This window comes from Dama dama, chromosome 25, assembly GCF_033118175.1.
Source record: "Dama dama isolate Ldn47 chromosome 25, ASM3311817v1, whole genome shotgun sequence".
NCBI lineage: Eukaryota > Metazoa > Chordata > Mammalia > Artiodactyla > Cervidae > Dama > Dama dama.
The window spans coordinates 70702177-70718277 of NC_083705.1; the positions used below are offsets into that span (position 1 = coordinate 70702177).

At 46.8% G+C, this 16101-nt stretch overlaps 1 protein-coding gene across 1 annotated transcript in view; it reads right to left on the reverse strand.

The window, feature by feature from the left end:
• Positions 1–16101, reverse strand: part of ADCY2 (adenylate cyclase 2) — a 455550-nt gene that overhangs the window by 6987 nt on the left and 432462 nt on the right. Inside the window, exons 21-23 of the mRNA XM_061129349.1 lie at positions 14274–14420; positions 11942–12049; positions 3561–3675 (exon numbers count right to left, since the gene is read on the reverse strand). Of these exons, the coding sequence (XP_060985332.1) occupies positions 3561–3675; positions 11942–12049; positions 14274–14420 (370 nt within the window). The remainder of the gene's footprint in view (positions 1–3560; positions 3676–11941; positions 12050–14273; positions 14421–16101) is intronic.

Sequence of the window (16101 nt, forward strand, 5' to 3'; positions counted from 1 at the left end):
TTTCCTTCCAAGGAGTAAGCGACTTTTAATTTCATGGCTGCAATCACCATCTGCAGTGATTTTGGAGCCCAGAAAAATAAAGTCAGCCACTGTTTGCCCATTTATTTGCCATGAAGTGGTGCTTGATGTGTACAAACCTCTAATCCTCACACCAGCCCCCGGGGTGTGTTCTGTTGTCATCAGCCCCCATCTTCAGTGGAGGAGGCAGAGAGTCGGACAGGCAGAAGGCGCAGGCGGAGCACAGAGCCAGGCAGTGGGCTCGAGGCTCTGCGTTCGCCCTGCTCTCCTCTCTCTGCTACGAGCTCCTTGTGCACACGTTTCTTCCCCAATTCGGGGGGCCCGCTTTCACTGATACACTCCACGTGCACGTTCACTAAGTTCCAGAGGGACACGTTTGCGCCTTCTTTTCTTTTTAATCTCTTGGCCCCTCTGCACAGCATGGGGGGGGGGGGGCTTGATCTTAGCTCCCTGACCAGGGATTGAACCCTCGTCCCCTGCACTGGAAGGCGAAGTCTTAACCACTGGACACCAGGGAAGTCCCAGCATGGCTGCGCTCTTGATTCCTATCTGACTCCCCCAGTTTGCACCAAAGCAAAGGAAGGAGCCCCCATGGTAGCATTAAAAAAAAAAAAAAAAAAAACCAAACAGCAAATCCCCGCCCCCTCTTTGTAATGGCAACTGTAAAAACCACAGTCATTACAGGTGCATACCGGAGGTCAGGGTGCACTCTGACCCTGGGTGGATACGGACATGGCATCTGCCGTCAGGAGCCGAGGCTTCAAAAGTCTGGTCAACGTCCCTCGTCAGGGACAGGCTGGGCTCCCCCCAGGCCCCCACCCCAGTGTAGCAGGTAGGACGGTTCCTTGTCCCCAGGACTCAGCTCAAACACGCAGACCCACAGTTGTCATGGGCGCAGCGGGACGTGGGCCACAGAAATAGAAACAGAGGCACTGAGATTGGTTGATTTTTCCTCCTGTGTTTTCTCCTGGCTCCTCGCCTCCCAGCCCTACTGCAGGAGTCAAATTGTATGGATTAATGAGGGTGTTTCTGAGATTTCAGTTCCCACTACTGAACTGCTTCGTGTACATGGAGTGCTAGAGATCGGAGGGCAAAACCTCCTCTCTGCAGCGGAAAGGGAGGCAGGAAACACCATACCCACACTGCCCCACAGAATCCCTGACGGTCTGCAGGACGGGAGAGCATTCTCCTCCATCCGTACGGAGTAACTCAGTAAAGGTCACGTCTCTGCATCAGACAGCCCAAGTAACTTATTCCAGCTGCCGGCTGGTGATTCAAGGCCCGCTGCCCTCAGTTTCCCTTCTGGCTGTTCTCAGTCTCTTGATCAGTGGCTGGGGGACCGCGGATGTGTGTGGTGGGGCGGGGAGAGCCTGGGCCTATACTACTGGCAGGAGAGAGATCTCTGCTGAAGGGCAGGGGTTTGCTGGGGCTATGGCTCCCACTCACTGATCCTACAGCTTGACGCACAGAAAAGGACATTAGGAGCAAATCTGGCTGTTACTATCGCTTCCCTGGTGGCTCAGACACTAAAGAATCTGCCAGCAATGCAGGAACACAGGTTCGATCCCTGGGTTGGAAAGATCCCCTGGAGAAGGCAATGGCAACCCACTCCAGGATTCTTGCCTGGAGAATTCCACGGACAGAGGAGCCTGGAGGGCTACAGTCCATGGGATTGCAAAGAGTCCGACACAAGGGAGCAACTAACACTTTCCTTTTCATGTATATCATCATTTTGCAGGGGCCAGTGTGAGCCGTCTGTGTTCCTACCATAACTGCCACTGGGTGGCGCGATGCTCAGAGGTGGAGCAGGGAAGCTGCCCTTGGGAGAGGCTGAGGGTTTGGGGCAGCATTCTTAGGCTCCGGAAGAGCTGGTATGTGAGGGTGAGTGTATGGATATCAATAGTTACCCAGTGATCAGTGTGAAGTAAGCACTCAATAACTACCTATTGGAGGAAGCCTACTGACTTGCTCACATTAATTTGGAAAACGGGATTATGGTCCACACCAAGAGCCCAAGGCTCCTGATGTGATGGATGTGACTACCAAACAACTGTCCCATTCCCTCTGCAGTGAAAGGCAATATTATTTTGGTCCATACGTATTTGACAATAGATGGAGGGGGAGGCTGGGGTTAGTAGATGTAAGCTTTTATATATAGAATGGATAAATAACAAGCTCTTATTCTATAGCCCAGATAACTATATTCAATATCCTATGATAAACCATAATATCAAATATGAAAACCACAAGAAAAGAATATAAAAAAGAATGTATATATATATATATATATTTATATGTATAGCTGAAGCACTTTGTATATAGCAGAAATGAACAAAGCATTATAAATCAATTATACTTCAAAAAAAAAAAGTATTTGATAACAGAGGGGTCATTCCACCATGCAATTGATTTTTTTTTTAAGGAGGATACTGTGGAAAATTGAGAAGCCCATTTTCCAAGCTGTTAAATCAATAAAGCAGCTCCAGGTGAAGGGACCACCTCCATGTTTGATGGGGGCAGTGTCCTGCCGACCTGGCTCTTCTCACCTTTGTACAGGTGAAGCCAGGTAAAGGTCCATTGTGCACACAGGTGGGACAATCTAAATAAACATGTGTCCAGATGCTGATAATAAGACATACAAGCCAGGAAGAGAACCCCGTTTTCTCAAGAGACATTTCTGGGTTTTAAAATTCAGAACCTACGGATAGCAAAGGAAGGAGATAGTTTCGAATATTGGAACTTGCGACTCAAGGAGTGTGAGACTGTTCTGACAATTCCTAGGGTCTTTTTTTTTTTAACCGCACTGCAAGACATGTGGGACCTTACTTGCTTGACCGGGGACTGAACCCATGCTCCCTGCAGTGGAAGTGTGGATTCTTAACCATTTAAAAACACTTTTACGTCTCTGAAGTCTGGATGCGTCCTGTAAAGCTGGACTGGGTCCAGCAGCATAGAGTGATAGAGGGGTTTACAGTTCTCCACTTGCACCCGGTCCTTGGATGGCTGAAGGCTACGCTCCCTGGGGCCTGCAGAAATGACCCTGGCTGACGGACTGAAGCCTGGCTCACTGTCCACTTCTGAAACCAAGTGCTTGCAGCCGGGATGCAACCAAAGCGGGTATTTCTCCCCTGCGTGGGTGCTGAGTCGTTTCAGTCGTGTCGGACTCTTTGTGACCCCATGCACTGTAGCCTGCCAGGCTCCTCTGTCCATGGGATTCTACAGGCAAGAATACTGGAGTGGGCAGCCATTCCCTTCTCCAGAGGATCTTCCCAACCCAGGGATCAAACCTAAGTCTCCTCCAACTTCTGCACTGCAGGTGGATTCTTCACCTCTGAGCCACCAGGGAAGCCCATCCCCCCCGCCCCCTAATTTGCACAAAACTGCCTTCTGAGCTCACAGCCATCATGAGCATCCACTGCCATCCAGTCCTGCTTCTCTAACCGCACGTTTGTCACTGTGCTGCTCCAACACTGCAAGGGCCGTGGACCTCGCTTCGGACGCCAGGCCTTCCCCACAACCCACCCCAGATCGGCACAACGTACCTACTCGTAACTTGAAGTCATTGAAGGAGTGCTTGTTGATGGCGTCCAGCTTCCCCACCAGGGCAAACGCAAACTCCACCATGGTGCCGATGTGCATGTACTGCCTCTCCGGCTCCTGGAAGAGAACAGACAGGGCAGGCGGGGTGAGGCCTCAGCAGGTGTGGGTGAGGGCTCAGCGGGAGGTGGGGTGAGGACTCAGTGCGAGGATGGGGGGGGTGAGGACTCAGTGCGAGGATGGGGGGGTGAGGACTCAGTGCGAGGATGGGGGGGTGAGGACTCAGTGCGAGGATGGGGGGGTGAGGACTCAGTGCGAGGATGGGGGGGTGAGGACTCAGTGCGAGGATGGGGGGGTGAGGACTCAGCAGGAGGCGCGTAAGGACTCCGTGGAAGTAAAGACAAAACCAAATATGATGGTTTCAGTGGGGACGAGTGAAAAGGAAAATGGACAGAACCCGCCTATTCAGGATGACAGGCAGATGGAAAAATCCAAGGTACCAGCTAAGGGGAAGAGGAATAGGACAAGAGGGTGACCCCGGGAGCCCACGAGGGCGAGAGCGCCAAAGCACATCTCTCAACTCCAGCACAGCCGGCACTTGGGTGGGATTCGTCTTTGTTGGGGGGTGTCCTGCATGCTTCAGGATGTTGAACAGCATCCCTTGGACCATAAACAAAGCTGAGCACCAAGGAACTGATGCTTTTGAACTGTGGTGCTGCAGAAGACTCTTGACAGTCCCTTGGACAGCAAGGAGCTCAAGCCAGTTGATCCCAGACCAGTCAATTGGCATCCTCTGGATATCAGTCACATCTCTCCTCCCAGTGTGACAACCAAAAACGTCTCCACATGTTGCTAAATGTGCCCTGGAGAATGAAACTGTGCTCAGCTAAGACCCAGCATCTAAGTAATAGGAATCCACCTGCAGTGCAGGAGACATGGGTTCGATCCCTGGGTCAGGAAGACCCCCTGGAGAAGGAAATAGTAACCCACTCCAGTATTCTTGCCTGGACAACCTCGTGGGCAGAGGAGCCTGATGGGTTACACTACATGGGGTCGCAAAAGATTTGGACATGATTGAGTGACTAAACAACAATAAGACCACTGCACTAAATAACAGAGGGACTTCCCTGGTGCCCTAGTGGTGAAGAATCTGCCTTGCACTTCAGGGGACGTAGGTTTGATTCCTGATCAGGGAACTAAGATCTCAGATGTTGTAGAGCAAGTAAGCCTGGGTGCCACAACTAGTGTGCTGCAGTGAAAGACCTCACACGAAGCAACAAAGATGCTGAATGCCACAGTTAAGACCGGATGCAGCCACATAAACAGGTAAACAAATATTTTTTAAAAACTATATTAAAATTAAATTTAAAGACGCTTGCTTCTTGGAAGAAAAGCTATGACCAACTTAGACAGCATATTAAAAAGCAGAGACATCACTTTGCTGACAAAGGTCCACAGAGTCAAAGCCATGGTTTTTTCAGTGGTCATGTATGGATGTGAGAGCTGGACCATAAAGAAAACTGAGCGCCAAGGAATTGATGCTTTTGAACTGTGGTGTTGGAGAAGACTCTTGAGAGTCCCCTGGACTGCAAGGAGATCAATTTTAAAAGAAATTAATCCTGAATATTCATTGGTAGGACTGATGCTGAAGCTTCAGTCGTTCACCTGATGCGAAGAATGACTCACTGGAAAAGAACCTGATGCTGGGAAAGACAGAAGGCAGGAGGAGAAGGGAATGACAGGATGAGCTGGTTGGATGGCATCACCGACACTATGGACATGAATTTGAGCAAACTCTGGGAGTTGGTAATGGACAGGGAGGCCTGGCATGCTGCAGTCCATGGGTTTGCAAAGAGTTGGACATGACTGAGCGACTGAACTGAACTGAATATATATACATGAATGAGGACTGAAAGTTCTGGCCCAGAGAGATTTCTTCCTTTCCTTCGGTGAGCTGTATCATTCCAGAAAAAGATAATGAAATACTATCATTGTCATAAATCCACAACTTAAAATTGTGGGAGCAAATCAAACTATTAAAAAAAAAATAGAACGGTGAAGCAGACTGTCAGCTAACTTTGGTGGAAATGCAGAGTCATTACTTAAGAACAGCTATACTTTTCCATCAGAGCTAGATACTATCTCTCATCTCATGACTTAGGGGCACGTCTTGATTTGGAGGTTTATGCAGTCGGCTGGCAAACATCTTGCTCCTTGACGGGAAGCAGAAAATGTTAAATCAATAGGCAGGACCCTGTGCCATAAAAATTACAACTGTCCTGGCAAGGAGAACAAATTGGCCTCGGGAGAAATGGTTTGCTTTTTACGAAATCAAGGTGCAGCAAACAAGCCTCACTCCCTGATAAATTACCACCCAATCTGTTTCCCAGCAGTAGGCTTAAACTGTGGGTTTGACATGACGTCAGTGAAAAATGAAGAGACTGTGCTCTAGGAGTGGGCTTTAAATCCAACATCAATATCTCAATTGGGTGTAGTAAACCCTAGAGAAAATTATGCTCAGTCTCTAGAAGAGCTCAGTTCATTTCACAAGGTCCTTATCACTGAGCTTTTGATAAATGCTTGATGACAGTCTGAGAAGCAGCTCTTTCTCCCATGATCCAGATAATTTCTCCCATCTCCAGATATTTAACCAACTTCCAGCTACATAGCGAGAGCACTCACTCAGTTTCCTGGAACACGTTTGGCAAGCTGTTTGCTTTGCAGGCTTCACCTGCAGGGAACACGGCATAAAGTAAACGCATATTTGTTGGGGTTATTTTATAACCCAAGTGACCGGTATCCATGGAGGTGAAATTAACATGAGCCTCGACTTCCGGCTTCTCTTTTCTGCCCCCCTTGCCTTCGTCCAGTCGTGAAACTTCCACCGAGTTCCCGCTGTGGTGATGTTCGTCTGATTCTGAAGATTTAGAACTGCTGTCTAAGGAGCACTTGGTTCTTCTCCCTGTGGCTCCCAGGAGAATGGATCAGGCCTCACAAATTTCTGAAGGACAGTCAGTCCAAGCAGTTGAGCTGATTGATGATCCCAGTGTGGAGATTGGCCCTCACCACAGTGAGGGCTCAGAGAACTGAGTTTCAGGAGCCTTTTGGAGAACAGGACTGGAATTCACAGCTTTCCCAGTGTTTACCAAAACTCAGGCATGAAATAATATTTACAAAAAAACAGCCTGATTGCTGGGTCATCTGTGGATTCCTCTGTGTCCAGTGAACTTGGATTAAACTGGATGCAATGTTCTCCACCTGATCTCACCCTACCAGAGAATGTATTTGATTCACATGTTCATTAAGAAGAAAAAAAAGGTAAAAGAAGGAAAAAAAATTAAGAAAGTAAAAAATAAAAACATTTTTAAAATGTGCATTAAGAGATGTTCTAGCAAACACCCCCTCTCCTGCTGTCAACATGTTAAACCATTTTCCAGGAGGACAAGTACGCTGCTCACTACATGCCCATCCTTACGTGAGAGCCTGTTTGTTAGCTTGGATCAGGGACCCAGTGGAGCATCCAAACGCAGCCTGACGTGGCCTGGTTTCAAATATAGTAATGAATGAGTGACTTAATCTCACTTTATGAACACTAAAGTACGCCACTTGTGCTGGCTGCTGGAAATTTTGGATTAATAACAATAGTGCATGTATGTGTGTGGAGCAGGAAAAGGCAACCCAACTCTAGTATTCTTGCCTGGAGAACTCCATGAACAGAGGAGCCTGGTGGGCTACAGTCGCAAAGAGCTGGACATGACTGAGCAACCAAGCACATGTACCCGTGCACTTAATGCTCGTAACGACTCCCATGAAGGAGCAACTGTCTTTATCTCAATTATGCATCCAGAAAAGGGAAACGTGGCGAGGAAAATAACCAGGCTTTGCAGCCAGGCAATCTGACTCCAGAGCCTCAGTCTTCATTTACTCTAAACGTAAATGGACTAAATATTCCAATCAAAAGACACAGAGTGGTTGACAGATTCCAAAAAGAAACTCATATATATGCTGCCTACAAGAGATTCACTTCAAATCTAAAGACACACTCAGGCTGAAAGTGAAGGCATAGGAGAGGGTGCTCAGTGCAAATGGAAACAAAAAAGCTGAGGCAGCAACACTTATATCAGACAAATAAACTTCACCATCTCGTCTCCTTCCCCCTGTGCATCTTGAATGTGGTCAGAACTTTTGCTATTTGATTTGCATCTTGTTGTCATCCTCATTTTTGTTTCTTCAACTTTTAAGTTGCATGTTAGTTTATTAATTTAAATTTTTTCTGCATCATGTTCACTTTTGTAAGCTTCTTAGGAAGAGATTTAAATAAAATAGGCAAATACATGTGGACAAATTGGTAAGCATTATTCCTTGACAGTCTTGCTGCTAAAATGGTGACAGATGCATTATTCAGCTTCTGGAGAACTATAACTAAGAACCCTCATCTCCTGCATGGGCAGGTGGATTCTTTATCACTGAGCCACTTGGGATATTTTGCCAAACTACATATCTGACTGTTGAACACGTTTTATTACCAAACTAAATATCTGGCTAAACAATATATAGAAAGATTTTTTGTTTATAACTAGAAAAACAAGTAGGTAAGCTACAAAAGGCAAAAAGGACATTCATCTTTTTTTATAGAGACTAATATCCATTTTATTTGTCAAGCATTTTACTCCCCCCCAATCAAACATAATTACTTTCCTTTTAGATTCTCACTAATTTCAAAATATTTCTAGGATAATCGTACCAAGATTCTAATTAAATATTCTAAATAAAAATAGCTCATACTGATTAAAAAAAATCCCTGCATGCACATGACAACATTTAATTTATGTCCCAAAACCTTTTTATCTGCTCAACAGTGTGTAAGCCACAACTGTATTATTATTGCTGTTAGCATTTTTAATACCTGTGGAAAAGTTATGCCTGTGGAGCATTTTGCATAATAATGAGGTCTTCCCCACAGTCTTAAGAAATAAGTAGGCTCTCCACTGTGCATAAAGGGACACGCACGTGGAGAAAGCTTAGCTATTATGGTAAGCAAGGAGCAGTCTCACTTGAAAGCCACCCTCTTTCCACTCCACCATGAAGGCATTAATCAAGCATCAGGATGCAGCTGAGGAGGCAGGTTTTGTGGTCACAGGTGCCAAGGACAGTAGGGATTGGGCACCCTTTGAAGGAGTGCTCGGGTGAATGGTGTGAATACAAACTGGCGGGTGCAGACGCCAACACAGTGAGGGGCTGGGGAGAGGTTGGGGTGAAGTAGCATGAGACCTGTGGGCAGACGGAGGTGAGGCCTGCACCCAGAGTGCTGGGGTCTGCAGCCCTGCTCTCTGGCTGCTAGTTCTCTCCACCAGCAAGTCACTGCACTGCTGTGCCTCAGTTTCTCCATCTGTAAAAGGGACCAGGGGTGGGGCACCTCCCAGACTCAAGAGGCATTGAGTAAGTGTTCCAAAATACCAGGATTATAAGAGGGGAGCGTTGGCATTGGGAGGAGCAGGTTTGTAAAACAGCGTGAGGAAGTGAGTGCTGTTCTGGGAAGCACGGTACACATGCGCCACATCATTCACTGAATGGATGTGGGTAACTGCAGAAAGCGAAGAGGAACTGAAGAGCCTCTTGATGAAAGTGAAAGAGGAGAGAGAAAAAGTTGGCTTAAAACTCAACACTCAGAAGACTAAGATCATGGCATCCGGTCCCATCACTTCACGGCAAATAGATGGGAAACAATGGAAACAGTGAGAGGCTATATTTTGGGGGGCTCCAAAAATCACTGCAGATGGTGACTGCAGCCATGAAATTAAAAGACACTTGCTCCTTGAAAGAAAAGTTATGACCAACCTAGACAGCATATTAAAAAGCAGAGACATTACATTGCTGACAAAGACCCGTCTAGTCAAAGCTATGGTTTTTCCAGTGGTCATGTATGGATATGAGAGTTGGGCTATAAAGAAAGCTGAGCGCTGAAGAATTGATGCTTTTGAACTGTGGTGTTGGAGAAGACTCTTGAGAGTCCCTTGGACAGCAAGGAGATCAAACCACTCAGTCCTAAAGGCAATCAGTGCTGAATATTCATTGGAAGGACTGATGCTGAAGCTGAAACTCCAGTCCTTTGGCCACCTGATGTGAAGAGCTGACTCATTTGAAAAGACCCTGATGCTGGGAAAGATTGAAGGCAGGAGGAGAAGGGGACGACAGAGGATGAGATGGTTGGCTGCCATCACGGGCTTAAAGGACATGAGTTTGAGTAAACTCCAGGAGTTGGTGATGGACAGGGAGGCCTGGTGTGCTGCAGCCCATGGGGTCGCAGAGTCGTCAGGACCGAGCGACTGAGCTGAACTGAACTGCTCTCCACAGCGCCCCCTGCTGGGACGCTGGGGAATGTGACTTGAGGCCTGTTCAGTGGCTCCTTCACGCCCGGGCTCTGCCGTCCCATGTGCTGCAGCACACCGGGCCTCCCTGTCCGTCACAGTCTCCCGAGCTTGCTCAAGTCACGTCCATGAGTCAGTGATGATATCCAACCGTTTCATTCTCTGTCGCCCACTTCTCCTCCTGCCCTCAGTCTTTCACAGCATCAAACTCTTGGGCACTGCTCTAATCTAGATGCAGGGTAAGAAACACATGAAAATGTCCCTATTTACATAATTTTATGTTATTTTTTAATGGTTAGTTTTTCCAGAACATTAAAGATGCTGAAAAAACTGTTAAGTTTTCTTCCATTAAAGCTGGGAAAGTAAAACTACAATTAGCTCTATTTTTGGTATAAATAATATATTTAAAATGAAAACAATGTTGTACATTTTTAATACCTTTATTGCCCAATTTTCCAATAGTTCTTCAACATTTGAATGTTTTGGCAATAAAAACACAATCCTTAAATGTACACAACACCCTATAAACAGGGGTGCCCATTTTTCCTTCTGCATCAGGCATCAAGATGGCTTGGGAGGGCACTGCTCAGAGCTTAAGATTTTTCCAAAGTTCCTTTTATTGCTTGTTACTTTTTCTTATTACTAAAGTAATCTGTGCCTGCGTACTCAGTTGCTTCAGTTGTGTCTGACTCTTTGCAACCCCATGAACTACAGCCCGCCAGGCTCCTCTGTCCATGGGGATTCTCCAGGCAAGAATACTGGAGTGGATTGCCATGCCCTCCTCCAGGGCATCTTCCCTACCCGGGGATCGAACTGCAATGTCTCCTGCATTGCAGGTGGGTTCTTTACCACTAGCGCCACCTGGGAAGCCCGAAGTAATTGGTACCCATGAAATAACGTGGAAGCAACACCTAAGTAGAAGAGCACGTGGGACACATATTACTTCACTCACTCGAAAAAAACACCTATGTTAATCTTGAGTCAGATATTTCACGTTCTCTTCTTTGCCCACAAGTGTTAGGGTGGAAGAGCACCCTCTCCTGATGTTCCTGGGGTCCTATCTGAGCAAGCTGCTGCCCCTCTGTCCCTCTCTTGTTTGAGGGGTAGCAGCTTAGGAGGTGGGGGTGGGCTGGAAGCTGAGCACATGAGGGGTGTCTGAGCGCTTCCTCTCTTTGGGGAATCCACCCACCTCCGGCAAGCCATGTTCTGGTAAGTTCTGTTTCCCTCTGCTGTACCCACCCCCTCTGTCTGCCCTGTGGCAAATATGCTGGTGCCCGTCAGGGAACCCACTGTCCTGAAGGGAAAGAGGTCTTGTTATTGACCCACAAGTTAACAAAGCATATCTACACACACACACACACACACAGAGAAACAAAATACAACTTAACAGAAAATCCTCTTCAAAAACCGTAGTTGAGTGAAGATACTCAATTTTGACCAAACCACCTTTTCAACCAAACTTCTAGGTGATCAGCATGTTTTTTGAGCAAATTGTTTTAAATAAAAAGCCCAGGAGCCCTCCTGTAATAAAAGTGAAATTTGTTCAGTCATGTCCGACGCTTTGCGACCCCATGGACCGTAGCCCACCAGGCTCCTCTGTCCATGAGATTCTCCAGGCCAGAATACTGGGGTGGGTAGCCTTTCCCTTCTCCAGGGCATCTTCCTGACCCAGGGATTGAACCCGGGTCTCCAGCACTGCAGGCAGCTTCTTTACCATCTGAGCCACCTGTAATGAGTCACCTTTAATAAACAGCCCTAATCTATTTTCTTGTATATTTATCTGCTGTCAAGCAACTACCTTGTTTTTTTCTACCTTGTCTGCCAGAGAAAGGGGTTCTGTGAACAGACCCTCAGAAGCCTCCAGAATTCTCATCTTTTCTCATGAGACCTTAATCGCTGAGGTTTGGGTTGTGCTTACAATACAATGAATGGGCCACGGCATGCCTGTTTGGGCTCACAGATGACCTGTGGGCGGAGTCAAGGCTCACGTGTGCTGGGTGCCACTGACACGTGTGTACCTGGGCGTGCTCCTGGCTGGGCACCGCGCTCAGACCCGTCGCTGCCATGTACGTGCTGCCGATGGTCTTGATCTTTTCAACGCCACTGAACTTCGGCTTGGAGAGCAGCTGGGGAGCAATAAGAACCATACAGTTACTCGGTTGGGTGCTGACCTATGGCCAAGCACTTAAGAGGCATTCTCAAATTCTAGTTATCAGTCCTGGGAACAGGACACCACTTATTCACCCTTTGACCCTGGGCATCTTGGGGAAAGCACCACTTCATCAATTTCACAAAGCATGTGTCCTTGGAAGGAAACACAGTAAAATAATTTACTTCCAGTTAGCACAAATTATTTTTCAGAATTTCCTAGTGAAGAAAGCAGGATAGCCTGATCATGTGAGTGATAATTGCTTCATTACATTTTCAGATTTTCCTCAAATACATTTCCCCACTCTGTGTTTGAAGGGCCTACATACAAAATGATTCAGAGTGTGAGGTCTTCCCTGAATGGTGAGGGTAATTTATGACTACTTATAGTGCTGGGGCTGGAGAAGGGCATGGCAATTCACTCTTGCCTGGAGAACCCCATGGACAGAGCCTGGGGACAACAGTCCATGGGGCTGAAAAGAGTCACGACTGAAGGGACTCAGCACAGCCCAGCACACAACATGCAGGGCCAGGGATTGGCCTTTGCCCTCTGAAAACGGAGTGGAGGGAATAAAGATCTAGAATGGCCCCTCCTATTAGCTCTGATCCTATTTTTTTTTTTTGTCCCAGCTTCTGGCACCAATAATCAGTTTCTTACTGGGCTCCTCCCCATCCACTATATTAAGCCTTAGGGTGGGAATGGAAGAAAGGTAAAAATAAGTGGTAGGAAAGAGAAAGACTGGATGGAGAGAGCAAATGAAGGAAACTCTGGAAGGTTCTGTATCTGCTGAGCAGGACAATGGCAGGGACAGAAGGCTGGAAACACTTTCTAGAACCTTCCTTTGTACTCCTGCTTTCAGAGGGGGATTCATGTCAGAGAATCTGAGATAGGTGAGCAAATCTCTTTATCACATCTCTATGAGCCAATCAAACATGCAAGGACACTAATGCTGAAGAATATTTATTTTACAGAGGAGCAGCTGGAGGAAATATGCCCCTATGTCTCCACTAGGGACCCAGCATAACAGTGGAAGCCTCTAGTTGTCATTACTTCACCATGAGTCCTGGGTCAACCTCATGGTAACAACAGTGGTAGTAGAGAAACTCACAGGTCCCTAAGACATTTAGATGTTTGGCCTGAAATCTTCCTATTACATCATTCATCACTGTATTTCAAAGTCCCATTAATCATGATGAACCTATGTTCACCGCTGTCAATTTTTCCTATATTTGCATGATATTATTAAAAATGGTGTAGCATCCATATCTTTCACATCAGGGGTCTGTTTGTTCTTACTAGAAAACAAATCACGTTGTTCGCTTGGTAGGCAGAAAATTGAAAAATGACATCTGTTTCAAAATCTAAGACATATACTTTGCCCTTTCTAAAATATATTGCACTGCATTCATATCACTTTTTCAATAATAAAGTAGGCCATCCCTGCACACTTCAAGTTGATATCTGACAGAGACCTTGGAGTCTGTACAGAAAGACATGCCAATAATCCACTATGATAAATATATTCATTATCTTTTTTATGTATAAAGATATGGGAAAGTATTTTCCTTGGAGTTCAGGCCTTTCAAGAAAATTTATGGGCACCCTAGAAAGGTATTTTATTGAACAGATTTTGGTAGTTGTTCCTAGCAATCATATCAGCTTTATAAATAATATGTGGTTGCCTCACCAATATTAGTCAGTAACCTAAATAGAGCAAAAAGATTAACGCCAACCTCCAGCAATTTTGCCAAAGGATGAGTTTTCAGATATGCCATGATACTGGACTAACTTCAAATGTGCCAGTCCACAGGAATGTCAGTGTGTGGGGCTGGGGTCACCTCTGCCCATCAAGGGTATCTCTTTTTTTTTCCTTAACTTTTTATTTTGTATTGGGACTCAGGTTTGATCCCTCGGTCAGGAAGATCCCCTGGAGGAGGCGTGGCATCCCACTCCAGTATTCTTGCCTGGAGAATCACATGGACACAGGAGCCTGGGGGCTATAGTCCACAGGGTCGCTAAGAGCCAGACACGACTCAAGCGACTTAGCATGCATTTTGTATGGGAGCACAGACGATTAACAATGTTGTGATAGTTTCAGGTGGACAGCAAAGGGACTCAACCATACATGTATTCACATGTATCCATTCACCACCCCCAGGTCCCCTCCCATCTAGGCTGAAGGGTAACTCTTAAGTACCTACATCATCAAAGTCGGCAATGATCTCATTCAGGAGTCGAAGGCATTCCAAGCCCTCCTTGTTCACGTCTGATTCTGTATAGAATTCTTTGAAATCAGGGATGGAGGCAAACATGACGCAGACGCAGTCATAGGACTGGTGGTATAACTCCTGCCCAGGAAAAGAGGAACTGCTGAGCACTAGGGAACTTAACAAGCAAACCCGCTCCCAGTGCAAGTGCTTCTTCACGTTAGGACCGGTAAAGAAATCGCCCAGTGCCCGCTGCACCTGGCCCACCCTCGTCCCAGGCCCATTCCACTGAGCACAGGTGAAGGCTTCCGGTGAGCTGGATACAGGCTCAGAATCATCAACACCACATCGCCACTGTCACTACCAGCCAGTATGAGGTGCCCTTCCGTTTACCCCTCTCTGCCATCTCTATCGTACACAATTACAAGAGACCATAGAAGGGGACGACAGAGGATGAGACGGTTGGATGGCATCACCGACTCAATGGACATGGGTTTGGGTGGACTCCGGGAGTTGGTGATGGACAGGGAGGCCTGGTGTGCTGCAGTTCGTAGGGTTGCAAAGAATCGGACACGACTGAGCGACTGAACTGAACTGAACTGATAGACTTCTTGCTTAGGGAAAAAAAAAAGTTCTCTAAGCAACTAAAGGGAAACAAAATGATTTTCCAAACTACAACACTGTCCTAAAGTGACTCGTTATTGCTACATCCTTTGGATTGGGGGCGTCGTGAATTTTCCTCATTAGTGTCTCCTGAAAGGAACAGATGATATCCCTTTGTTTTTAAATAGAGGCTCATAGTTCTTCCCGCACAGACACGATTAAAATGTCTTGTAAGCACAGTTTCAAGGCGTTGCCATAATTTTCCCAACACACACCAAAACCTTCAAGTTCAGTGGGGATTTCATAAAGAAAGGGTTGTCACGTGGGCGCAGGAGCCGGTCCTGGGGGGCGAGGATCTGCTCTTCCACTGGTGCTGGCTCCTGGGGACCCTTGGATGGCCTGACACGGGCAGAAAGGCCAGGCGCCAATGTGGGCGCAGTGCATGATGGAAAACACTCCACCAAGAAACATGAGGAGAGGTCTGTTAAACAAGATGGCGGCCCCTGAGCGGAGGGGAGAAGGCTAGCAACTGGCACTTCCTGTTTGCCGGTAGAGCACGGGAATCCACCCTGCACGACTGTTACCAGTGTGCTCTGTTCTCTGGGGCACCCAGATGAACCCATTACCAGGGGGTGGGCACTCTGACGGCACTGTAACTCCAAAGTTTGGTGACTTCTCAGAAAAATCATTCTTCCTCCATAGAGGTCTCATAAGGGACATATTGGGGCAATGGTGACCCGTGGCAAGTCACAACCACTTCCTGGGAAAGCTAGACTTCTGTCATCTTCCTATTTCCAGGGCCTACCATCCTGTAATGCCTTCTGCTACGGTCTCACAATCTGTATAAGATATGTGAACAGCAGAGTCAAGGCTTTCCTTTTCTACTCTGCTCTCAATATGGTTAAGTTGGCTCTTCGTGGAGACCTGTACTTCCTCTCTCTGAAAGGTTGTTTTTGTGAACATTCATATCCTGGGAAGATAATCTGTGGCATGTGTGATTGTCAGGTTTAGGTTGCAGTAACACTGACTAAGCCAGGGTGTCAAGGTAACCAGGGAGAGAAAAGCCCCTGGAAGCCTGTTCTAGTTAAAAATGCCAGTTTCATAAAAGTAGTGTAAGCTCCACAGACTTCCCTGCTCTTTATGAAAAGGGGTACATCAAGGAAGGCAAGGATATATTTTCTGTACCTTGCATTTCCCTGGTGTCTGCTGACATCAGCCA